The 27,069-nt window shown below is 36.5% G+C and overlaps 1 protein-coding gene across 5 annotated transcripts in view; it reads left to right on the top strand.

Moving 5' to 3' along the window:
- The window catches only part of SLC24A2 (solute carrier family 24 member 2), a 122,293-nt gene that overhangs the window by 36,003 nt on the left and 59,221 nt on the right, over positions 1-27,069 (top strand). For all 5 annotated transcript variants that reach the window (XR_003526245.1, XR_003526243.1, XR_003526244.1 and 2 more), the window contains exons 3-4: positions 23,670-23,708; positions 24,774-24,882. Coding sequence is in view for 2 of the 5 variants with exons in the window: in XM_027634729.1 (XP_027490530.1) it covers positions 23,670-23,708; positions 24,774-24,882 (148 nt within the window). In the remaining 3 variants the exon portion in view is untranslated. The remainder of the gene's footprint in view (positions 1-23,669; positions 23,709-24,773; positions 24,883-27,069) is intronic.

The raw sequence follows: 27,069 nt of genomic DNA, 5'->3' as shown, positions 1-27,069 counted from the left end.
AAACCGTTATTCCGTTGCAACTAATGCAGTGGAAGATACTGCATCAATTAAAATTCTGACCACTGGAACTGGAATCAAGGAGAAAAACAGTGGATGGGAAGACTATATAAAAATGACAAGAAAATGACTGTTTTGAAGAAATCTTTCTCTGTAGGCTTCATAGACAAAAAACCCCCAATGTGTTGTTAATATGGTTTGAAGCTGGCTCCCTGCCAAGTCTCCAAACCCTACCACAAGAAGTCCCCCCCCACCAAAAAACCTCAGGGAGAAGAGGGAGAAAAACAACCAAGAAAACCCGAAGTGAGAGAGAGACAGCTAAAGTGATATATATATAAATATATTTACACTTATATTACAATTATATACAATTAAAATATATACAATTTCACAAGGGAAAGGGAAGGGGGAAGGGAAAAGGAACAAAACTAAAATAATATATATATATATATATTCCAATCAGTAGCCTGAGATCTAGTAACTAAAGAGTTAGCAAAGAAATATCCCACCACTCTCCTTGGGACAACCGAGAGTTGCTCCGGGACGATCGCCGGCAACCTCCGCCTCCTGAGGTCTACCAGGCCTCGTTCCCCAACACGGCAGACTCAACAGCAGGGAACCTGCACCTCCAAGCCGCCGGAAGGAAAAAGAGAGCGAAGGCCTTCCCTCCTTTCTTCTTATAGTCTAGATTACGTAAAAATCGTAGGGAATACTGGTTAAATCTGGAGCCTTCCTTGGTTACAAACTGGTCACCAAGGAAGGCCTAGCCCAAACCACCACAGTTATATACATTAAGGTTTTATTTTCCTTTGAGCTGTATTTTGTATCTCCTTGACTCAAAATTGGTCAATAAAGCCAAAGAGCCACTCAAACTATTGGAAGATGCACTATGCATGCACCTGTAAGTGTAGCCATTTTGTGCGGAGCAAGAAGCAGCTGTGACAATGCACATACATTTTAGTAAATGAAAAGTATGTATAAAAACTGATGATACAGCAACATCAGATCTGGAAGAAAGATTTAATTAAAGGTAAAGACAGAACAAATCTTGAATTGAGATTAACAGAACCTGCTACTTTGACGGTCTGGCCTCGTGTACAACAACTAAGAATATTTAAGCTGTCTGTGGCAAGGTTAATGCAATGTCAGTATCCCTCCCTCACACCTCATAATGCCTGCAATGTCTGTGAAAATACAGGTCTGTACAAAAAAGTCTGTGTGTTGGTAATGCTATTGTTGTAATGACTAAAAGTACCTGAAAGCAGTGCATTTTTAGAGCTCTGGTATATCACACAGTTTCAGTGGTCACCACAATGAAAACTGTGGTATCTGAGCTTAACCAGCACGTTTACTGTGGACTCATTTCCTTGTTTATCATTAATTACATAAGCAACAAAGACCTAAGACTTTTAAAGGAATTGGTGTGTGACTTCTACTAAATCTGAGATGTATAAACATCAAAAATAGTACATTGGCCCTGATAGGCTGTTGAATGCCAAAACTCCTTCATGTAGTTTGTCAGTAAGATTTAATTCTTGTTAATTCTTAATTTTGTTCCAAAACTTCAGAAACAGTACCAGCAAATGTTCACCCAAAGGACAGGATCCTGCTCTTCTGCAGAATTCCTGAATGGGTACAGGGTGGTATCAACTCTGGGGGTCTGTCTCTACTTAGATCAGCGGATATTTTGCTGTTGATTCCAGAGGCAAAAAGTTCATGCCTTCAGTTTGACTGGAAGGTCTTGCTCATTTCATTATAGTTTTACCAGTATCCGAATAAGAGTGCTCTGGCCAAGGACAGAATAGGAAAGATTAGAACCTAAGGGCTCTCACCATGGCCTGGGTGACTGACAGAGCCTCACTGACACAAGGACCCATCTAGATCAGTGGAAAAAAGTCCACCAGAGAAGAATTTTTGGGTGGACCTGATCCAGTTTGTCAGCAGACTTCCCTTTTGCTCTGCTTAGAAGATTCCTGCCTCATGGAGTATTAACTGGAAAATTTATTGACCATAGCAGCAGAAACCTAGAAACTATGAAAGGGAAGTTTTACACATTCATTTCACCATTCTTCTGATGGTGATTTGGTCCAAATCTGATACTGATTTGGTCCTTTTTTATTACAGGTTAACATGTTGGTACATGCATACTACTGGGCTGACTTACAGTACAGTGTTGAAAGGATGTTCTGTTTTGCAAATCTCAAACATGTAAAGTAAATATTTCTGAAAATATTTCTAAGATATATTTTGAATCTCTTGTTTGAATTTATATGTGCATTGCAACAATAAAAAGCATTCTGAGCATCACCCAGAAACAGTAGCTCTTCAAATGTTTGTTTTCATCAATGACCAAAAAACATTGCCCGAGATGCATGAGGTTAAACTAGAAGGATGTGGAAGTAGAAATATCAATTGGCAAGGGAATAGTGAAGATCCTGGCTGATAAAACCAGATATTTAGCTCATTCTTTGAATTTTCCATGTGTGACTAGCAAAGCACTTTGTAAAAAGTCCATATTATTATCTTAATTTTGCAGATGAGGAAACAAACAGCAATACAGTACATCAAAAGGAGTACCAAGAATACTTAATCTGACTGTTTGGTCTCAGTAAGTAGGGCTTATTTGTAGGAATTTAAAACTCTGGAGTTTGTTCTAAATGTACAGTAATGGTACAACTCTCTCTAGAAGGAAAATCACCACAGAAAAGACAATTTTATCTCTTGGCAGGTTACTCTTGTTCTTTTCTTATTTTCTTTGGGTAATCAAAAAGCTGCATATTAACTGCAGACCTGCTTAACAAAAGTTCTGAAGCACACATTTTAGTGGGATCAAAGATACACTTAATAAGATTTTCAGTTTCAAAATAGGCCCCTCAGTTTTCAGCATCTGGAGGAAGAATTCTGCATGGCTGCAGAACGTGCACAGGGGGAAAGGAATATACCAGTTATAGGCAGAAGGCATATTTGGTTTTAGCTTCAACTAACATTTTATAACTTCAACACTAATGTCTTACTGTCTTTTGCTAGGTATGTCAAAGAAGCACTTGTAAACATCTCTGTACTCTTTTCTCCTCCACCTCTACTAGGACTGTCCAGGTCATCCAAGTCTTACCTATCTTAATAAACAATAAAGATTTCAGTAATGCCAAGATTCTCCTACTTTAGGGCACCATTCACAGGACTAGAACAAGTGGCTAGAGAACATTTTTAAACCTGCCCTTTATTGGCAAATAAGAGTTTAGATCAGCTCCTGCCTTAAAGGAATACAACTATATTGCCTCACATAGTTATGATCATTGTTGGATCAATACTGTTTTTCGTATGTTGTATTTTAAATTATTAAATAAAGCCATATACAAATTCTACATCGGTGTCTGCTTAGCTGCTTCCAAGCTATAACATGAGAACTTTCAATACCTTGTACGACTGTTTCCTGCCCTTGGAATTGTAGAAATTCTGTCCTTGCTTTTAGTTATAAAGGTTGAGAAGTGATAGGACATATAGGATTCAGCAGCACTAAGTGGTGCTATGAGGGTCTGTTCCAGCATTTAAACCAAGAATTCAACCACAATATAAATAATTCAATTTTCTGTCTAGAAATAGGAAAACTAGACCTAAATCTAAAGAAGCTGACACCTTCTTTGCTAGGACTCATGTTTATTTCTAACTCTTCCTTTTTGTTCATAACTGAGACCATTTGCCTGTCCAAAATGAAGGAAATACTAAAACTAAAACCTACAAAGCAATGCTATGAAGTGCTGTGGCTGCAGGGCTTTGTCTGAGCGCTCCCCTAGGTGACAAATCTGTGATTCTGCCTTCTCTTGGAAACAGCTCTGACCAAAGTGTATAGACTGGCAGGTGAGTAACCCCATTTTAAAGAAAATGTTAATAAGATACAGTGTACTGAGCCAAATTCTGTAACTATCATGTGGGAAATCTGGAGCTGCTTTACTGAGGTAAATGGAGTTCCTCAGGTGTGCAATTGTTGATATCTAAGTAAACTTGTGATTTAACATTGTTTAAATAAAAATGTAGATATATTGAGGGAAAGAGACCTTTCTTCTTATGGAGCTAGGATTAGTCTCCTTTTTCTCCTATTAGAGCAGAAATCTTCATACGTAGGGCTGTAAGTAATGGATATTCTCACACAGTGTGGGAATAATTTTTCTCTTTAAAAAGTTTTTGAATGGGTTCTGAGGCTTTTAAGAGAAAACTGCTCTAGTATCCAGAGAGCAAGTGCAAGCAGGAGCTGTCCAGGGAAGAATGCATGCTTATTCCCAATAGAAGAAATGGAGTGAAGGTCTTGTTCCCTCTCTTCTGCCGGGCAAAGTTATGCCCCTGCTCTGTTCCACCAGATTGCAGGGAGGAAAGAGATGTCACAAATTTGTCTGGTCAAATGCCAGATCCTGATTATCCTTTCCATTTGCATAAGGGACAGCACAGCTGATCTAAGCTGACTGTAAAGCACCTCTGGTAAGAGCGATTTGGATAGCCTAAGGATCCTATATTTAAATGCGACTTAAGTCCACTACTAATTTTATTCCATTTGAAGCAAAGATATTTCTGCAAAGTTACTTAGAATTTATCTAACTCATCAGGTACGGCAAATTCCATGTACAGATGGAAGTAAGGTTTCATCATTGTTTCTGTAGATCCTTCAAAAGACTATAATGACAGTTTGCAGTCATCCGCACTAACCTGCTGTTCCTCTTTGGTGCTTATTATCTGTGTGGGATAAGCAGCATGTCAGTGTTTGCCCCAAATCCACAGAGGACTGCCCTTGTTCTCACTTCAGTGGTTTATAGTCAACTGCAGTAGAAGGCCTAAGAAAATTTCTGGTATGTTAATCTAATCTGCTGATTTACATGGACATTCATTGTATTAAGATGTAGGACAGGAGAGCAGGATACAACAAGGAGAAGTCTTCAAAAATTATGGGACTCCTGCTTTTGGTTGTGTGTAGCTGTACAAGGGATGCTATGAGAATTGATACACAGCAAGGAAAGAAGCCTCATTTATCACAGCATGGGTGTGGCCTTCCACTGAGAGTTGTCTTAATCTTTCTGGGATTTATGTAAAAGTCTTTTAATAATAAAACATTTGAAGGAGCAACTACTGTTACCTGGTATCCATAAAAAGATTTTGGATGAAGAATACTATAAAATAGATGGACTACTTCACAAACCACTTGACAGATTTGTTTAATGCAGGTGAAACACAGCAGCCATGTGGCAACATACTACAATAGGCTGTTGCAATGTAAATAAAAATATAGAAAAATATCACACTCTTCAATAAATATTTGATATAAACCAAATAGCCCCAGTTTTCCCAAAAGGTTTCTTGGCCTCTCCCTGTCTCAAATTAGTGTGTTGTTTTACAATGAACTGTAGCTGTCTTTCAGCCACAATAAAGAGAATTTCTTTGGTAGACTGAGAGAACTAAAGGCATTAAAATCAAAAGAAGTTTAGTTTTAACACTTCAGGAGCAGACTTAGTCATTTTCAGTCCACTTTTTGAAAAACACTTTGTAAAATAAATACACAACCATTACAGTTCTTTACATAAGGGTTAAAATAAATGAAATTACTGAAATTTCAATGTAATAGTCTTTCCTCCTGCAAGCCCTCTGACTGAAAAAAGCAAAGGCTTGGTGTTTGAATAAGGGTACTTAATTTTAGCTTGCACTGAAAAATATTTTTATTAATTTTGTGTCATTGAGACAAAACCTGGAGTATCTAATCTGAAAAATGTGGAAAATCATGTAATTGTATACTTAAAAAGTGCTATAATATATTCTCTAGAAATTCAAGCTCACCAGGCTCTTTCATTTTGAATACTCCTCAAACATGCAGATGATGAGCACTGTTTGATGAGAACAAAAATTATAAGCATGGTGAAGATATTATTTCTGTGTCCTCTGAATTCATCCTCCAAATAACTTTCTGAACCACCAGTTTTTGCAATCTAAGATCTTCTGACACGTATCTTCATTTGACGTGGTGTGTGGTAATTAAATAACAGCTAGTATGAAAAAGTAAAGGGGAAAAATAATAAAATGAGCATTACTTAAGATCAGCCCTGGTCTGTTGTTGGACTTGGGCAAAAGATGTCTTCAGTGCAGGTTCTGTTTATTGGTGTAGTGCCCTCTCTAATATAGTAGCTACATTTTACCATGGAAACAGACTCATCTTTTTATTTCCTGTTATAATCACTGTTGTTTGGTTGGCTTATCTATCAAGCCTTTCTAATTGCTATTTTCAGATTATAATTGTACATAGTCTTGCAAGTTAAACTCTTCCAAAGCTGGAAAAGGAAATAAAGTTAAAATTAAAAAAAATGCAAATAAATAGTTTGTCAAAACGGGAACTTGGCAATTAAGTGAGAAACAGTACATAATCTTATTGAATGGCTTAATTTTAACCACGTTTACTAGAAGGGCAAAAGAATGGTATTTCGGTGACTCTGGAACAGTAAAGTTTTGGAGATGAAAAATAACAAACATGAATGTTGGAGAAATTGAGGAGTGCCGTTACAGCATTATGAATACATGGCCATTTTTCCTGTCATTTGATTACGATTATTTGAGATATGTATATGAAACCTCATGTCTGAGAATACAATGCCACATTTATAAAACCAGTACTGTAAACTGTTTTCATTCTGAAGAAGGAAAGCTTGTTTTTCAACATAGATTAAATAGCCTGCTGTTGAGGGCAGCAAATGTGCACCTATTTGCTTATGGTAAAATAGCTGGAATTATCTCTTGAGATGTTAGCACATGACACTCAATAAAAAAAATTGAGAAATATATTCTAAGCTAGCTATATATACACCTGTGTGTTGGGCCCTACTTGATGTACCAAAAGAATATACAGTCTAAGGATATTATGACTTCACTGAGGTAAAACCATATAGCTAGGATGCAAAATGGCAACCTCCAAAGAACACTAGCTAAAAAGTTCTGTTTAATTTAATTTTGTTAGGTCATGAACTTGCCTGTTATGATAAGCAAAGAAATGTGTCCTTAAGCAGATTCTGAATGAAAGTGAAAAGAATGAAAAAAACCCAAATGCTTGTGGAGAACATCAAACCAATTGCGTGGAGCAGTAGTAACAAGTAGTGAGTGGAGCAGAGATGGCCATGGGAGTAGTGTGGCTGATGCATTTTGCAGCAGATGAAATACTGCAAACAAGTAAAAATATAAATAGGCTAGATGAACCAGTGTATTTTAACCTATGTCTTAAAGAATGAAAAATCCTTTTACCAGAGAAGACATTTTCAATATTTAAAACATGGCACTGATGTAACATGTTGTAAGAGTGGAAGAACTTTCTGGGATTTATATTCTTTTCTAACAGAAGCTGAAGCATAGAAAATTGTCTTATAGAGAATGATTTCTTCAGCCTTCTTTATATCACTAAGGAAGCTTCATTTAGACTGAAGCATTTAGACTGAAGACAGATCAAAATGCAGATTCTTTATTTGGTTACCTTAATAGCTTAATAGGCTTTACGGATTATTACTCTCACAAGCCTGTTTGAGCTTATAAAATCCTGATGTATTTGCTATTAGAAATTATGAGCTCAGTCCCAAAAACTCTTACTTGCATGAGCCTCTTGATGAATTGCCTGGCCTTTAAGGGTTTGCAAGAATGCCATCCTTTGCTTACAAAAAGATGGGAAGTGCAAGAAATTCCCAAGGAGAGCCAGTTATTCCACTCCATTTAGTCTCTTCCTAAAGATTTTTGCTCCATTTGCATTCATGCCATAGCTAACCATAAAGTAAATGGATTGTATGTGGTGGACGTTAATCAAAACTGTATTTATTTAAAAACTGTGGAGTTGGATGACACTGGCAACGAAGAGGAGCCCCCACTTAGAGAAGGCACAGTGCAGGAGTTAGTTCTCTAGGAGTATCAGATTACAAAGTCTTTTCAGCTGCATTCAAATTCAGAAATCTAGCTCCTCATAAGCAAGCACAAATCTACTCAACAATACATCTCCTCTAGTTTGCCATAGTTTTCCCAGGGATTAAATTACACTGCTGCTGTCCCCTAAACTGTTGGGTGACCATCCTCTTGGGTGTTCTAGCCTTGCTTTTTGTTTTGCTTTATGATGTTGATTTTTTCATATTAGACCAAGTCTTCTTGACCATTAAGCTGATATTAAGTCTCTTATGTTGTCATCCTTGGTCCAAAATTAATGCTGTAAGTTTTGCTGTATGACAGCATTTCTGTTGAGCTGTTCCAGCCATAGTCTTAAAACATCTGTGGTGTTACTTGGAAAGGTGTAATGAGGAGTTTGTTACAAAAACTACGCACGGTCTGATAATTTTTTAGTGTCCGGGGCTCTCTATTTGACAGGCTGCTTTTTTTAACAGTGAAACTCTTTGTTCTTTTAATATTTCTGTAGCTTTTCCTCCAAATGTTTCTCTCATTCAGTGGTGTAGTTCAGGGAAGAGATAATAACCAACTATTTTTGCAACTCTCATTGCAAAAATTTCTATCTTAAGTAGCATAAATGTGTACAATTGGAGTGTATCAACAGGAGTCATAATTGCATCTCTCCATGATACTTACTCAAAACTGAGAGTATTTCATCTGCAGTAGACAAATTCACTGCTGGCATCATGTTTTTTAGTAGTTATGTTGATCTCTTGTGAAGAAGTGAGATTTGCACTGCATGGTATTTTCCACCGAGGTATTTAAAAATTCCGTCAGATATTTCTGACCACAGCAAAGGTCATATGTAGCTTTTAGTCCTGAGATCAGTGACAGGCCTTTCAGAAAAACTGGCAGTTTTACAGAAAAACACAAGATATGAATATGTTAGTGCTATAAATCTTTTCAAATTAAAAAAAAAAAAAAAAAGAAAAGAAATCAAGACTGATTCAGAAAGTGTTGGGGGAAAAAAATTACACAATCAAATGGTCCTTCTGAGAGTATCAGTCTGAAGACCAGAACAGAACCAGAGTAAGAAACCATGATCAAACCTTTTCTACAGGACATTCTGAAACCTTGTTCATTAAGTGGGATTATTTCTGTTTAACATCCTGAAATTGTAATTACGTTTCAAGGACTATTATAAAGGCATAGGAAAAGGTTTATTTTTGTTCATATGCGTGAGTGAGTCACCTACCACTTAAAGCTGAAGTTTCACTTAGAAGAACCTAAGGAACTAAGAAAGAGCAACTATGAAGAAGTCAATACCTTCTGCCTGTAACTTTTTTAAACAACCCTTAGTCTTTCTGCAGCCATTGCTGAAAATTTTTGCTGATGCCTTGGGGAAGATAAATAAAAAAATATGGGGCATAAGGTATAAGAAGAAGGTTTGGTTCTCACTATATGCTAGACTAGCTCTTGCATGTGACTACACTCCCACTCTCAGCTCTTTAATGCAGAAATGAAACTTGCTTACTTTAACTTGTTTAATCCTAATAAGTGGCTTATGTCACTCTACGTTTCAAGGTTTTCTTTACAAGGATAAAGCAGCAAAAATAGCATTTCATAAATGAAACTGAGATTTATCTTCATGGTTTAGTTTCCTTTTGGAATCAGAAGAATTTGTAGGTATTATACACTAGGCATTACTTTGCGTAAATAATAAATAAGGCATATTTAGAGGAGATAAATAACCCAGGAGATGAAATCCTTTTTGTCATCAGCAAAAAGCAGTTCACAGAATTTAGATCACAGAGCAAGATTTCTCTTCAACTAATTAAAGAAGGGAGCAAATGAATTAAGCAAATCTGATGTATTTTTTCTAAAAAATCTCAGACATGCAGACATCACAATAAACTGTAAGGTCCTAGATAACAAAACGAAGTGCAGAGATTATTCTAATTCTCCTTTCTGTACAGGGCTACACATTTTGAGAGACAAAATGCCTGAAATAATTAACCAAATTAGCACTCCAATTTACCTGTTGAAAGAATTACATGAAAATTGATGATGAATTTGCTGCAAAGGCTTTAAATCACTCTATTTCAATTAAATACCAAGCAGGATGTGATTATAGGAAATTCATAGTGCAGTAATGCCAGTGAAGAAACTTGCCTTTCTAAGTAAATTTTGTGTAAGTAGAATCCACATTGTCACATCAGATTTTCATAATTCTGTGCAACCCGACTTCTATTTGCAGAACTTGTGATGAAAGTGATTGAGTTTTGTTTGTTTGGAATATTACTGCTTCTAGTTCTTTGGTGTTTTGAATTACTTAATTGTAAGATGTACTGTCTTTCAGTCATTAGGTTTTCACAGTACCTTCATTAGAGACATATAAAAGTTGTTTTGTTGAGTATTCTTTCATGTCCTGGAAGGCATAGTTAACTTGTGCCACAAATGTTTCATGATCACTATGATTTTTATAGAAGAAGATGTAGTCTTAGATCTAAAGATTAGTTTTACATGTTTAGTAGTTTAGACATGTTTAGACTACATGTCATAGTGGGAAAGATTTAGCCAACAGGTCTACATTTCTCTGGAAGATTTCTGTCCTGTGTTTCCAAGAGGTAAATAACATATATTCAGTGTATTCCGCCAAAAAATCAATGGTTAGAATTCAGTCTGCCGCTGTAACTGCTTCTTGGGGAGAAAAGAAAGCCTTTATAGATAAAGTTTTCAGGCAATCATTTGATGTTTTATTTAATCAGAAGATAGAGAAGAGAAAATCACCACTGATTCTGTGAGTAGCACATTTTCTTCAGGCTCACAAAAATTTGTACTTTCTGTGTTTTGGCAGCATTTTTTCCTTTTTTAGTTTTACATTTCTTGACTTGTTTTCATCCAAGATATCATGTCATTGTCTGTGGTCTAAACCAAAGGATGGAACTTTTCTGTATTAATACAATTGTAAGTAAAGCTTTTATAGTTGTGTTAGCCAACTTACTTGCATCAGTGGAATTAATATATGTAGCTTTTCCACAGGACTGATAAGAATCTAGAGAGTAGTTTTTCCGTAGGATATACAAAAACTTTGACTCTATGCTGGCTTTTCAGTCCAAGGTCTTTGATGAAATGGTCTTTGGTCTTTGCTAGGGATAGGCAATGCTGCGATAGATTCTATTAGTACACAAAAATCTGCTATCACACTGGTCAACTCTGCAGTCGTTTTTTTCACAGATGGCACTATTAATCCAGCAGACAGGAGCAGCTCTTGTTTATACCCAACTCGAACAAGCTTTCTCCTAGAAATGAAGCACGAAAGGGTTTGAATCCTATTATAGTTCCTGCTTTGCCATCCTTTAATGAGCTCAGAGAGTAGTTTATAATGTTGTCCTTACTTGCCTGTGACTGACTGTGGTGGAGTGAAAACAGTGAGTGGTGTGGCGCATGGCTGAGCCACAGCGTGACTGCTCTCATGGTGTGTAAAGCTGCTCTGGATACTGCTAAAACAAGAGTGGCCAGGCAGTCCTTTATCTGACAGAAACAGTGGCACAACTCACCATGATTTACTATGGCATTAGGAAAGCAATTTTAAACATGTATTATTTTTTCAAACAGCTGTTGATCTGAGCACTGACTAACATAGGTGGCATATGAAGTGACTTAAAGGTTTTTACAAAAATATTCAGGCAATTGATGCTGTTGGAGCTGTTGAACTCCCTAGATCATCAATGCAGTCTGATCTGATGTCAGGGTAAATAGCTGGATCTCAAGCACTCATCTTCTCAACTCTGAGTGTTGCATGCCAGAGATATGTGACTTGAAACTGCACCAAAGTCTTGAAATCTTTGCATCTGGCTGTTTCCTGGGAGAGACTCCAGGCTGAGCTGGCAAAATCCTGTCAATTTTCAGGCTGGAGGTAGAGCCTGACTGTATGACTGCAAAAGCTCCTGTCAGGAAAGGTCCAGGAGAAGGTGTAAAATAGAAATACATCCTAAAGATAAATCATAATTCAATATGCAGGCAGTAACATCCAGAGAGAGACAATTTTTATTTAGTAGCTTATGATAGTTAGTACTTTAGTAGCTCTTATAGCTGCAAATGCAGTAGGATCTGTTAGCCAGTAGAGTCTTGAGAGTGGCAAACATTTGTATTGCAAAACGCATTTTATTTTTACTGTATTTTGCTTTGTATCTAACAAATTAAGAGATGAACACCTTGTTTGAGTGTGCTGTAGAATAAATATCACATCTCTTCCTGCTTGTGCAATCAGATCTTGCTTTCAGTTAATTCATAATGGTGTGAACCACACTTTGAGTCAGGCTTTTTTGTTGTTTTGATCTTTTAGAGGTTTTCCATGCCAGTATCTCCTGTACTGGTTATTTCTTTATTAAGATTATGATTTTACCTGACCTTCTTAATGTTTGGCATGTAACTGCTAAATCTATGTGAACAAGAATAAAAAGATTTTGATAATTCAGATTTGACTAGAATATTGAAAAACATTAATAGTTTGAGAGTATTGTGATTGTATGTAGGAAAGTTCAGTTTGCAAACAGAACACTTAACAGTGACAGTTCTAATGATACTTTCCCATTCAGTTTTGAATCAAAAGGAAAGAAAAGATTTTAGCCTAGTAAAAAGCACTCCTCAGATATTTCTACAGAGATCCACAGCAGAACTGCAGGAATACTATTTGTGAAGCATATTAAAAATGTATGTACACAGAGATAGCTGCAGTAAAATTGCCGATAAAGCAAACAGGAGGCAGACAGACTAAGGGAGTTTTAATCTGTCTTCTTATTCTGACCACGCACTGTTTTACAAATGGAAAGAAACATTACAAGATTCAAATATGTTTATTCTTTTTACTGCCATGGTCAGCATTGCAAACATAAAAGCTCATTATCATAAAATATCATATATATACATGTAAACCCCATATAATAAAAAGTGACTTAAATTCACAAAATCCTGATTGGAGACTCACAAACTCCCACATGAAAGAACCATGTTTACTGACAATTTAGCTTGACAGAGATGCTTTTACTTGAATTTCAAGTGAATATTGTGAAGAGAATCATGTGTACATTGTTTACTGAAGTTTTTACATGCTTGCAAAATGATTACAGAATCATGTTGAAATAGAAATGTGTAGATTCATAGCAATGGGAATTTTCTAGTTTATAACTTACATCCAGACAGATTAAGACTGCAAAGCGTATAATATTTTCTAGCTTACCTTGTCCTAAGCTTTTCTTTTTATGATTAATTTAGTTGTGTATAAAGTTTATCTTAGGGAACTAGATTGTTCCCTCCTGGAGTAGCCAGATTTTTGTAGATCCAGCCATATGTGCGTTGCCTAAAAACAGGGGTTTACTTTGGGATGTCGTTAAAGCCAAAAACATGGCAACCTAGAAGGTAGGCACAGGAACTATTAACGAATCAGTAAATATTTATACTAAGGCACAGAAAGTGTTCTTATTTGTTTTAATGGAATTAATACCCGGTATATTTCATTATGAGGGCCCAGCTTTGCTGTGCAATTCAAATTTTAGTTTCAAATCCCCTCCATCTTGGTGACTTCACTTAATGCAACAGTGCAGTTTTTGTTAAAAACTTTCTCTGATCCTTCCATTTTCTGTACCTTTTACACTGAAGAAAGCCTAGTTGGGCTGAACGGTATTGCAAGCAGTGGAGTGTGACAGTGGTAAATGCAGAGTTATGACCACACTTCTTATTGAAAGCAGATAGCTGAAACACTAGGTGCGTCCCTCTCAGATACAAAGGTGTGCCAGTTCCTGAAACAGAAGTGTCCTTGGTGGGCTGGGTTTCCATGGGCATTGTGTTATGTGCTTGCCAAACAGATAGGAGAAAAAAGGCTACAGGAAAGTCCAAAATGAAAGAACCACAGATTCTGGGAGAAAAGTCACGAGAGGAAAAGACCTCATTGCAGACACAACTTCCTTGTGAGGGGAAGTGAAGGGGCAGGCACTGATCTCTTCTCTATGCTGACCAGTGACAGGACCTGAGGGAATGGTGTGAAGTTGTGTCAGGGCAGGTTTAGGTTGGATATTAGAAAAAGGTTTTTCACCCAGAGTGTGGTTGGGCACTGGAACAGGCTCCCCAGGGAAGTGGTCACAGCACCAAGCCTGCCAGAGTTCAAGAAGTGTTTGGATGATACGCTCAGTCACATGGTGTGACTCTTGGGGATGGTCCTGTGCAGGGTTGAGTTGCATTTGATGATCCTTTTAGGTCCTTCCAGTTCAGGGTATTCTGTGACTCTATGATTCCATGGCAGAGGCATACTGCATTGGAGGAGTAACTATTTGCTAAAAGGAGGCTTACAACTGAGTAATGGCATGATAATTGTGCTTGTGACTCCTATAGTCCTTAGAGAAACCAGACTTTATTTTTTATTGTAGTGGAACAGAATTACATAAAAGATGGATGGAGTTACTATGAGTTTCTCTTCTCTCTCTAATTGAAAGACCTTGAAGACTGTGATTTTGACTGGTGTCCAAAGTAACATTATTCAGCAAAAGTTTCAGAGAAATTTCATTTTTGCAGTTAAGCTCTCCTGGCAACTTAGAGGTGAAGAAATGCATTTGTCATAGGCTGTAAATAGGAAAGAGAGATGGAAGGCAGATACAAGCCTGAGGTACGGCCACTAGCTACTCAGGCTGCCACTTTCACTACTTCACCATGAACTGTCTCATGCTTTCTTGTAGCTATATTCTTCTATTACACCCTTCCATGATTCTGTCCTTCCTAGCTCTAGCACATCTGCTTCCCCCCAATGCCTTATTTTCTTTGAAGCTGTACATTTTACTTAAATATTAATTAGGAAGCTGTTCTTTGAGGATTGAGCTTTGCGGAGGAGAGCAGTAGAGCTGCTGCTTCTGCATTGGTGTTAGGTTGCCTGCAGGCATGTGGTTCATAGCTGCAAGGACAAAGCAGCAATATGAAAGGCAATGTGAGACAGCAGATTGATGGAGGAAAGTGACTGCAAAGATTTTCTGTCTATCCTTTGCTATGCCATGTAGGACATAATTTCTCAAATGAGGTGTCCAAACACTGAGAATCAAAGTGAGGAAGGTCTGGTTTAAGGTCTTAGTGTTGTAAGTCTGCATTTAGAACAGTGTTGTTCAGGTCTTTCTGCCTCAGTTCCACCTTTTGGCTCCAAAGGAGTTAAAAGTAACATGGTATGTCTATACTGCAGATTCTCCAGAACATATGCCTGGTGGTCTCCAGAATCCCAGTATGCAGGGATGCTCTTGATTTCAGAGCCGCAAATCTTAGATCTCTTTCATCTCAATGGCAAGCAGAACATTATAGAAAAATAGTTAAAAGGCAGGAATAATCAGAATAAGACAGAAAATGATGTAGTCCTCTTTTTTCTTCACTTAGTTTGAAGAAAACTATTTGGTGTACTTTATGGTTGCAGATGAAAGTTGGAAATTCTGACTTGCTTTTCTGTCCACAGCTCTATCAGGCACACTGGCAATACAGTGCTGGTTTCCTATCTGCAGGTTGTTCCGTAAAATTTCTTTTCTGTTTTTTCTTAACAGATTTTCTCTCTACCATTTCTCACACCCCCAGCGGGTATAAGACAAACTCTTAGATGTAATTTCCATGTTTCACATGATAAAAAGGACCTAAGAGGCACTTGTGAAAAAGCTGAAAATGGTTATCTGGAGGATGAATATGGAGGCAGATGGTATTCAATATCAGTTATAAGGACAGTCAGTCTGAAGTACCGTTGAGTCAAATAGGCAAAATTAAGGTATTTTCTTTTAGTAATACTTTGTTTTGCCTGGGACTTAATGTCTAGTTTTATATTTTAAAACGGAGACCAAGTAATATAATCCAGTTAGTGGGTGAATAAAAAAAAATAAACCATCATATTTTTATTGGTTATTCTTTTACAATGTTGAACAATTAGTCTAATATCCTGTGGGATGTAGAAAGCACAAATGTTCTATGTGCTTTGGTTACATGAATTCTCATATAATCTTGTAAATCCATAGTCTCATATCTGTTAGAAATACAATAGTCCAAAAATTATTTTAAAAATCTTTGATGTTTCTTAGCTAATGAAACATTGTCAGAGGTACTTTTCAATCCTTTACCTTCAGCTAATGAAGATACTACTCTTAAAGCAGTTCTGCTTTGTAGCTTACTGGAATAAGCATCTGTGTTGTTTTCAGTAGGAGATAAAAAGCCCAAAGAGCACGGTTAATTGCTAAGGAGAGGGCAACTGTACCCAATAACCTGCCCCTAAAGCAGTCAGCCCTCTCATAAGAACCAAGTTCTTTACAGTGTCTCTATTCCTAGTTTACAAAGGGAAAATGAAGGAACAGAAGCCAACTGCCAGATTTTGCCTATGATGTAAAATTGACACGCATAATTCTGCAGCCTATAGCTACCAGTGTGGTCCCAGTGGATGAGGATTTTGTGTTTTGAAGCACGGTTATTTGAAACATTTGTACCTTAATCCTAACTGTATTTATGATGCCTTCCTTTATCCCTGCTTTCTTCTTTTTTTAAAAAATATGTGAATTAGACCACCTTAAATGTTACTAGTGTTTCATGGAAAAGGCAGTCCCACAGGATAGATACAGCATGCCAAGGCTTTCCCTTTGTCTCATTTAAGGTACAGTGTTCTACCTTCTATTCTCTGTTCCATTCTGACACTGTGGGAAACATCAACTCTTAGCAATGCTCAGCTAGCTTTCTGGGTATTATTTATTATTTTATATGCCACTCACTCATTTGATTATATTCTTCTTGCAGTCACTATCCTGAGAGCTAGATCAGGTGTGACTTTCTGCCAGCTGACAATAAAGTCAGCAGAGATCCTGGTGACAAAAAAGGCGCTTGGAGAGGAACGGCAGCCATGAAATAAGATAAGTGAGCAGAGCTTGGTGAAACAGAGACATGGCGAGGATGACCGAGGATGTGCTGTTTTGGCATTTCCTCCCTATGGGCAGTGCAGGTTGGTTTCTTTTCTGCGTTGTAGCTGCCTCTGTCCTTCAGGATCTCCAGGGTGTTGGAGGTGGGAAGGCAGCGAAACTGCAGCCTTTTTGCCCTTGTGATGAGTCCTCTGCAGTATATACAGCCAACTAACTGCAGTGAAATTTATTCAGGAGTTGCAAATCAGCATAGCAACAGCCACAGTTGAGATTTGTCAAACACCTTCCTCTCTGGGAATTGTTATGACTACTTTTAAGGCAAACTCTAAAACCTGTCCATAATCTGTAGTATATTTAGGTAAGCAGAAGTCCTAGGAAATGCTTTTTTTGCTGGCTTCTTACTACACCATTGACATTTCATTGAGTTGTAAAAAATTAAGAGCAGGCATCTCCTGTCAGTAATCTCTAGAGTGTTGTTGGAATTCAGCTGAAAACCTACCCAGCCCCCTCCATAGAATTTGCACCTTGTTTCATGGGTGATTTTAATGCCAAAATTTCTTAAATTTTGAGAACTTGTTCTTGGAACACTCACTAATGCCTTCCCATGTAATGCTGTTGATGAAGTAGCAGTATATTAAAGACTTAAAATCCAGGTGTTTTAAAGTTAGCCACATAAATCCATAATGAAACTGTCACTTGTGAACAAATGTTTTGTGTGCATCTAATGACTATTAAGTACCTAGCTTTAGATTTTTTTTAATTTATTTTTGAGGATTCTTTTGTCCTCCTGAAAGTTACACAGGCATACAGACTGTGGTGAAAATTATATGACTCAAAAAATAGCAAAAGGTCACTTCATTGGTAAGTCTTGAGGATAAGAGGACAACTTAAAACTGCATAATTACTTCTGACACTAAGGTGATTAAAAACTCATGAAGTCTTTAAGCTTGAGCTCTTACATTGCCATCCTAAGCCAAAGATACCTGACTTTAAGCAAGTTCAGAGAAGGTAAGAGACATGGGACAAACTCTTTCTTACATATGTTGAATAACTAAATACCATATGATTGGTCCTACAGACTGACTGGGAAAGCCTTATTTCATACAATAGGATGTACAAATATCTGGAATCAAATCAGTTGACCTAACTTTAGCATGTGATTTAGCAACTGATGGCTTAAACCATCTATTTGTCACTGCTTGAATCAGTTAAGACGCATCTCTTCTGAACACTTATGAGGATTCACTATGTGTCTGCACATTAGGTAACAGCATGAACAGACTGACATAAAAGAGATAACTGATCTGAATTAACAAAGCTATTCTGCTTTATCTGGTGCTACAACTTTTGCACTCAGTGCCTGAAAACAAGCAGTTGTAAATGGAGCTGGATATTCCAATTTCATGGTCCAGGTTAATGTCTTTGGAAGTTCAACTTCTAGTTTAATACATTCTTCATTTTTATGAGTAAAGCAAGCTTACAACCTCAATTTAATTTTGGATGTGGTTCTTGTGAATCATATTTATTTCTTCAAGAATACAAAAATCTGTTTCTTTAGGTAGAACACTCTGTTGTATTTTACTTTTAGGAAAGAGGTAAAAGGAAGAAAGAGGGCAAAATGAAAGAGAATTTTAGTTTATTGTTCTACAGTGTGCTTAATAAAGCTTTTTCTTCCCCTGTTTTAAGATCCAAAATCCTGCGTTAGTTTGCAGTCTGGATTCAGATAATGATCTACTAAGCAGTGATATCTAAGCTGAAATCCATACCACCAAGTTTACTATAGGTTAAATATAGAAATATACCCCTACAGTTACTTGCAGCCTTTCTACAAAAAGAATCTAGAGAGTGGGATAATGAAGTACATCACCTTCAGTTAGAAATCTGTACTGGCCCCATTGCAGCACCTGACAGAGCTTCTGTAGACTGTGATAGTGATGGTCAACTTTTATTTCCATGGATATCTAGAAGAATTTTAGTTTAAATATATTGAGACCACTAGGATTTGCTTTTTTCAGCCAACCGTATAAAACCTACACATCAAGTAGGCAAAGGTTACAACTTTGTATTGTTTTGGGATATTCAGAGAAGGGAGCTCTAAGGGTTTGGTAATTTGGAAAAATCTAAAAAACCCTAAAAATCTAAAGATGTATATATTAAGAGAACTAGATAAAATAATATCTTCATTTTTTGTCCCTTCTCTGAGCTTATTAGGCTTATTTCTGAAATCTAGCTGGATAAATTTATTGCTCATTTTAGTTATGCCTTAATCTGATTTTCCATATAATTTCAAATAAATGCAGAACAGTTCTATTCCATGTACCTTACTAGCACTCTTTAGGATACTGCTTTTTAGAAATTACCTACATTGTTGTAGGTTAACTAGATTGACTTCAGTGGCTGCCCCTTGAAATGTATCTCATTTTTCTATAGTTCAGTCTAACAGAAAACCCCCAAACCTTAAGTGTAAGTGTCTTTCAAAGATTAGATAATCCTAGAAAAATGCTCCACGAAAACTTATCTCCTGTAATTTACTTCAGGACTGACAAGCAGTAACTCACTGTTGGGTATGAAGTTTTAGTGTCCAGATTCCACTTTTGAAAACAGGCAGAAGAGAGAGCAGCAGAAGTACTTCACTATAAAGCATCTTGAGACAATTAGGCAAATCCCTATCTGGTCTCGTATTATATGATAATTGGAGACACGATACTACATTCAACATTACACTGCCAGCCACCAAACATCATGAAATGCCATTATTCCCATAGAAGCACGTTGGTTTTTGTTTTGTTTTGGTTTTTTAATATCTTTTAGTTATTATAGTTGGAAAATATTTATGAAGCAGAAAAGATATGTGAACCACACTGTAGAAAGGGTGTTGAAATCCCATTACACTTTTACCCACTGTTGTTTGACAACCTGCTTTTCTCATGTTAGGAGAAGAGAATGGGCAATCCAGTTCACTGATTATTTATGGCTATTGAATCTGTAACATGGAAGCTTCATCTAGAGCAACAAGTGCTAGACCTGCAGGCAATCAGCTTTCCAATTCTGGTTTTGAATACTCAGTCTAACAGATGATTCAAGTTGCTAGCTGTCTTTTACCAACAAGGATAATTCTCTGTCAAATACCTAGAGTTGTTTATAGATTCTGCTCCTCCTTTGGCTGCCCTTTATTTCAAAGAAAAGCATGGGGAGACTCACGAGATAGTTGGTGAGGCCTCATCCCTTGCATGAATTACTTCATAAGCTTGTTTTTCAAGAACACATATTCCAAAACAAGGCAAGGAAGTTGTCAGGCTCAATCAGTGATGGTCTTAGGTCTCTAAGGAAAAGAGATGTGTGAAAAGGATACCAGAGACCATTTCTCCATAGCAAGTAGACATTTTTTTATTATTATTCCTGAAATAAAATGTTTCAAGAGTTTTAGCTCAGGTGAAGCAAACTTGAATGCATGGTTATCAATAGAAGCAGGGAGATGGACAAATTCTTATGTGCTATCACGGCATACAGAAGAAACAAAAAATACTTTGTTGAATTCTCTAAAAAAATTAGTGATCTGTCTAATGATTAATCATTTTATTATTCTGATAAAAATGTAATAGTGGATTGTGCCCCAGATACCTTTGAATATGAAAGCATACTAGAATGCATTGTTTTCACTGTGCAGAATTAAAATAAATGCCTGGTTTTAAAGAAATTATAACATGTAATTGCAAAAGATATTTTTTATTAATAAATCCTAGAAATATATGTACTGCATAGATTGTATGGAACTTTTATCTCTTTTTGATCCTGGGGAAACTAATATGCAACAGTTGCCATGATTTAAGAATAACCTTAACTTACAGGAAATGTATATTTTCTTTAAAAAATCATTATTGAGTGTATCCAAAAATATAGTATTCACTCCCAATACAGAGAAACACCACTGTTGTAACCTTGGACCAGTTTTTAAGTGTTGTCTTAGATTAAAAAACTGAATAAAATACCTGAATACTAAATGTTTCTGTAAGGGAAAAATGATACTTCAGAATACTTTTCCATGCAGTATATGATACCAAAATTAAATAGCAAAGATGATGTAAATGCAAAACTCACTGTAAACAATAAGAAAATAATTTAATTTGCCTTCCTAATGTGGACAAAATGCCATCAAATACAAAGTGTAAGCGGCAACACAACTGAATTTTTCATTGCCATAGTTTAAAACAGTATTTTAAGGTGTTATTATTGTTTTTCCAGAAAGTAATCCAGAAACTATAATTATTCAGCATCACAAAAATGTCAAACCATTGTTTACAATCCTGATTTTGAAATGGTGGAGGCATTTCTGCCTTAAAATTCTATTTTTATTCCAGTCTTGAGCAGTTTTGCTATAATGTAACTTAACTGGCAGGTTAAACTCAGAAACAATTGCACTGTTAATATTATGTGGAAAAAAATATTTAAAAAATCCATTTCATGGTGTATACCCCATTCTGTACTGGCAAATAAATTATTTCACACTTTTATTTCCTTAATGTATATACAAAATGTATTTCATTATTCTTTATCTTTAGAATGTAATTATCTTCTACCAAAGAAATGATATGTTAAACATTATTGTCTAGTTGTTTTTGTACGTTCATGGAGCTTCTCCCAATTCCCTTTCAATTAAATAACAAGTGTTTCCTTCAACATGTTTCTTTTTCTTGGCCGTATGAAAAGAGATATTCTTCAGCCCTTTGTCAGGTAGAAACTATAAATTAATCAGTTTTATCAATTATATATTCTCATATCTTTCAATATTAAAAATAAGAAATAGATTTCCTATCTTCAGAAGTTTGAAGTCCCAAATAGTAATTTTTTAAAAACTTTTATTAAAGTTCCCTTTTTGCACATTTATGCAAGTATCACAGACTTTACTTCTGTAACTATAGGCATTGATGGTTAGGAGTCTGCTGTACTAAACTGCTTCTTTGGAGACAAGAAAAGCTTTTCCTGGCTTGTCCTTTTTGCTTTCTTGCAAATTTTGCTTCAAGATGATTTATGTTTCCTGTGAAGTTCCCTCAAAATATTCACAAATAAATCCTGGATTTGTTAGTTTGTGTGGATTTGCATCTGAAAGATACATGAGTATGTATACTATATAACTGCATATACATATTATGCAAACATTTTCTAAGATGCATCTACTGTTTTAATGACATTTTAGAACACAGATTTTGTATTTTCTGTTTCCCTTTTATTAATTTAAAAGTTCTTTCTGTGATACCTGTTTTCAATAGAGGCATAATTTTTTTTTTCTAGCATTTTCTCTCATGAGGGCAGATTTATTTTAGAGGTGACAGGTAGTTCCTTTATCAGAACAAGGATCTTTTTGACGTCTCATTATCTTTCCTTCAGGTTAATATTCACAGCTATGGCAGTACATTTTTGAAAAAAATTTCAGTTCTTGTTATTCTTTTATTTATTATGGAACAGAAAGGATTCACTCTGTCATCAGTGCTTGCTCATAACTGCTTGTCTTCCACTTAACCTTCAAGGTTAATTAACTCAAAAGGCATGTCCAAAAATTTAGTGTTGATGTGTGTCAAAAACTATGTTTCACTGAATGGGGGAGATTGTTCCATAGAACAGTTGTATTGTAATTTGTTTTTTGTGTATTACACAGTGCTAAACAGGAGTCTTTGAGAGGGAGGAAATTATTTAATATCCGTTCAAAGTCTCATTTTCCTTCATGGCAGAGCAATGTGTGCCATTGTGGTATTTTAGTCTAGGCCTTCCTTGGTCACCAGTTTGTAGCCAAGGAAGTGCCCAGATTTACCCGGTATTCCCTACAATTTTTACATAAGCCAGGATATAAGAAGAAAGGAGGAGAGGCCTTCTCCCTCTTTCCTTCCAATGGCTTTGAAGTGTGGGTTTCCCTGCTGTTGAGTCTGTCATGTTGGGGAGTGAGGCCTGGTGAGGACTCGCCAACCCTGGGAGACAGGGGTTGCTGGCGGTTGTTCCAGCACGACTTTCTGTTGCCCCAAGGAGAGTAGTAAGATTTTTTTTTTTTAATAATTCTTTTAGTTGCTAGATCTTGGGCTATTGATCATGTATATTTTATTTTGTTTGTGTTCCTTTTTCTCTTCCCCCTTCCCTTTCCCTTTTCCTTTTGAAATTATACATATATTTTCAATTGTATATAAATGCAATATAAGTGTAAATGTAATTATATATATTGCTTTAGCTGCCTCTCTCTCGTTTCGGTTCTCTTGGTTTTTTTTTTCCCCTCTTCTCCCTTGGATTGGGGGGGGGGGAGTTCTTATCCTGAGGTTTTGCAGACTTGGCAGGGAACCAGCTTCAAACCATATCAGCCATGTTTCTTGCCCTTAACCAGAGCTGCCGTCTGGGCTAAAGGTTGTTTGTAGGGAGTGGTTAAACTGAAAGACCTTTTTTCACTTCCTTGCCTAGTCTCTTCCTGCAAAATACCAAGGTTATGTTACTCCTTTTTAGGCTTCTCATGGAACAGTTAGTTGATCCTGAGTTTCTTGTTGCCTTTTAGTCTTCAGTCCTCACTGTCTCAAACAGATTGACACACAGGGAGTTCGCTTCCCTGCATAATTTGTATGAAGTGAACATTGTGATCTGCAGCCTAGCTGCTGTGTACCAGGCCCTGAAATGACAACAGTTCCTGTCCAAGACGCTGACAAGAATAAAAGACTTCTCCAACACTGCAGTGTGAATTTACTCTGATTTGCGTAATTACTAGGATGCTTTCATTTGAATGGTTCAAAAACCTATCAAAACAGCATTCATAGGATCAGACATCTGCGATTTTCTACTGCCTTTCTATTCTATGTGTGCTCCATCTGACATTTCTTTTTGTTCTTTTTCCCATTCATGCAGTCACCTAATGCTGGAGACAAGGATGACCAAACATTGACGGTAGGCAGCAGTTATTATGCAACTGAGCATTTGTTTCTCTGGAGGGTGGTGAGGCAAGCCTTACTTTGGTTTGGCACACATCAACATTTTTCTAAATTACTGGGATTTCTTTCCCTTCCTGTGCTGCTATAGAATTTAAATAATTTATTTCCAAAGATAAAGCATTGAACTAATTTTCTTGTTCAGTTTCTGTAATTTCTCATTTCGTATGTGTATGACACCACAGATTAATCCATGTGCCATGTATTATTGCAAAATATTGTTTTCTTCAGTGTTGTTTTCTTCCCCTCTAATTGGATTTCAGGATCTTACTAGTCAGCAGTCTGTTGGCTCTCACTATCCTTTTTATTGGAACAAGCAGCCAGCCAGTCATGAAGCAGTCTTACTCTACGGCATATATCAAAGGCATCGATTATTGTACTAGACAATTGCATGGGGAAAAGAACCTCAGAGTATATTTTACATTTCTTTAGAAGGAGAGAAAAGATGCTTCTACATTAGATCCATTGCTGTAGATGTCTATACTGCCTTACCACACTCACAATCTGTTTTCGCAGTGAGTGCTTAATGGATTGAACCAAAGAAAGAAGCATATTTCACTCTGACTGGGTGCTATTAAAAAAAAGTACTCTCTGCCCTTTTTCTCCATAATTCTGATCATATCCATATTTGCAATGTACTGAGGCAATAAAAATTATAACTTTCTTCAGGGATTCAAACACAATGTTCTACAAAGAAACAAATTATGCATTCTTCCTTATGCAAGCATGAGGTTTTTATTTTCTTAATACTTTATGAGTCTTTACAAAGAAGGATTCTTTTTTCCCAAGTCCTGGGAGCTAATAACTAATCTGGTGATCCATCACGTCCAGAGAAATTGCCTATACCTATGGCAATGTTTGATACATTCTGTAGATTAATATAGATTAATATAATCTGCTACAAGTGATAGTTGAAAATGTTTCACTGTGCAGTGTCATGTGAGATTAATTCATACTGTTTCAGACCTCTTTCGACACAAACAACAGAAAATGCCTAAATTCTTTCCCCTACTTTTCAACCTAGACCAAGCCACGTCTCCAGCGGGGAGGAAGCTCTGCGTCTCTCCACAACAGTCTAATGAGGAACAGTATCTTCCAGCTCATGATTCACACACTTGACCCACTTGCTGAAGGTATGCTTAGTTTTTGGGTTTTTTTGCTTTTCTGATGCAAAAGTAAATGTTTTCTTTTTCCCTTCTATCCATGGAACTGTTTTTTGCATTTCTCTTGCTTTCATGAGTTCTTTCTGAATGCGTCTGAATTTCCTGAGAGAGTTCTGCACTCTTATGATGTGATATACATACTCCCACCAAGATTTTCAACTTAGGAAACTTGTTTGTTGCAGGGATAACTGAAACTGATTGCTTGGTTGATGCATATTATAACTACTGTTTCTTTCAGCTTCTGGCTTCAGCAGCAATATAAAAGTTACAAAAACTCTATTTCCTTGTACTTTTGTAAAGTGGTTTTTTTTGTTTTCTTTCCTAGTTTTGATTTTAGTAAGTCAGAAAAAAAATGTCAAAATGTTGGAAAATTTGTCATGTGGACTACTGAAAAGAATGAGACTCTGCTGGATTGCCTTCAGGTGGTTTAACACTGACATTAGAAAAAATGCAACAAACATCCCTGTGTGTTACCTGTATGTTAACGGGTTGCTTGCTTTATCCAAGAGTGACGTAATTTATTTTTTTATTTGAGAAATTAACAGGAAGACCACGATTGCTTTGATATGAGAAGTTGGCAGGAAAACCATGATAGTTTTGCATTTGTGGGGTGAGTTGACTCTCTGCTTCTGGTAGAAGATCCAAAAAAATTGAAGGTCAGGTGTTTATCTGGTGTTTGTGTGTCTGTAGGACTTTTCATGCTGCTGTAATAAATGTCTTGAGAAATAGCACTTGTGAGAGAATTGGGAAGGACTAAAGAGACGTAAAATACTACTGACAGACCTTTCAAACTTCAGTGACCAAAAACTATATATAGCACTTCACAGGAACATTCATGGCAGATTGAAGACCACAATAAGGCTAGAATTGTTGACTTGAGCTCAATTTGAATCTAACAGAGATGGAGAAATAAGATCATCTCTCAGGTATTTTTCTACTGCTCAAGCTATTTCACTTGTTTCCCAGATGTAACTCATTCAGCATTAAGACCTCTTCTCCTTTTCCCTGTAGCAAGCTTGCACCATGTAGTGTGATCCAGAGGCTTCCCCCTTCACTACAGTGCAGGACAAAAAGGGTTTGAAATCAGAAATTCATCCTGGGGATCAGCACTTCTGAAAATTAAGTATTAACTATAAGTAAGTTTATGAGCTAACTCGATCCTGCTCTTCATTTTGCCAGTAAAATGCTTGAGATCAATGTGGGTTAATAGAGATGTTTGCAATGCATACATTGTATTTAAATTACTCCAGTATCATTTTCTTCAAGGTTCCTTTGTTCATAATACTTCACCATTTGTTTATGGCTTTTTTCCTTTCCAAACTTTTATATGTGTCCTGGAATTAATGTTCTTAAAAAAATGGAATATAAATATCTTGTGGCCTTTGAATAAGTGCAAGGCCATAGACATCTGTTCATCTGCACACTTCATTAAAACTGGCAAAAAAATCTACCTACAAAGGGAAAAAAATCTACCTACATTTACAGAAAATATTTTTTAAAATGAAAAACTTTCATGAAGACATGGCCAAGAAAACACTGGAAAATAGCCTAGATATGTTCAGACATTTAAGCTGGTGTTAATATCAAAGCTGCCAGTATTTCAAGCTTTTGCTGACTTCACAAAATTCAAGTTATAGTTCATGGGAGTGTGAAAGTGCAATTCCATAAAGTTTCTTTGCACGTGGAACTCTGACTTTAGCTTTTTATAAATAGACCCAGATGTGTAGGAAAAATATATATAAAAAAATCCACCCATGTTTCTCTCACACGTTGTGGTTATTAACCTTTTCTGAGGCTCTTTTTACCTCATTTATGTACTTGGCTTTCGAGATGTTTTATGCTGCAGACAATTTGGAGGGCAGACATGAGGAATACTGGATATCTCCACTGAACACTCATAATGTTTCCTGAGATTTTGAGCTTTTAAGTGTCCATAGTCACTATTCAGTATTCAGCTAGTTCTGAAAACCTCCATAAAAGTAAAGGTATTTTAGTTTGATGTAATTACTGTGGCTGGCCAAGGTAGGTAATACTAACTAATAAATTTGGATGGCATTGTACTTGAATCTTGAACTAATAAATTTGGATGGCATTGTACTACAATCTTGATGGCATTGTACTTTAATTAAAAAGTATGTGTGATAATGGATATAGGTA

Source organism: Corapipo altera, unplaced genomic scaffold (genome assembly GCF_003945725.1).
Source record: "Corapipo altera isolate COAL_440 unplaced genomic scaffold, ASM394572v1 61411, whole genome shotgun sequence".
NCBI lineage: Eukaryota > Metazoa > Chordata > Aves > Passeriformes > Pipridae > Corapipo > Corapipo altera.
Note: the sequence above shows the minus strand (reverse complement) of the source record. Positions and strands in the feature narration are given on the sequence as shown.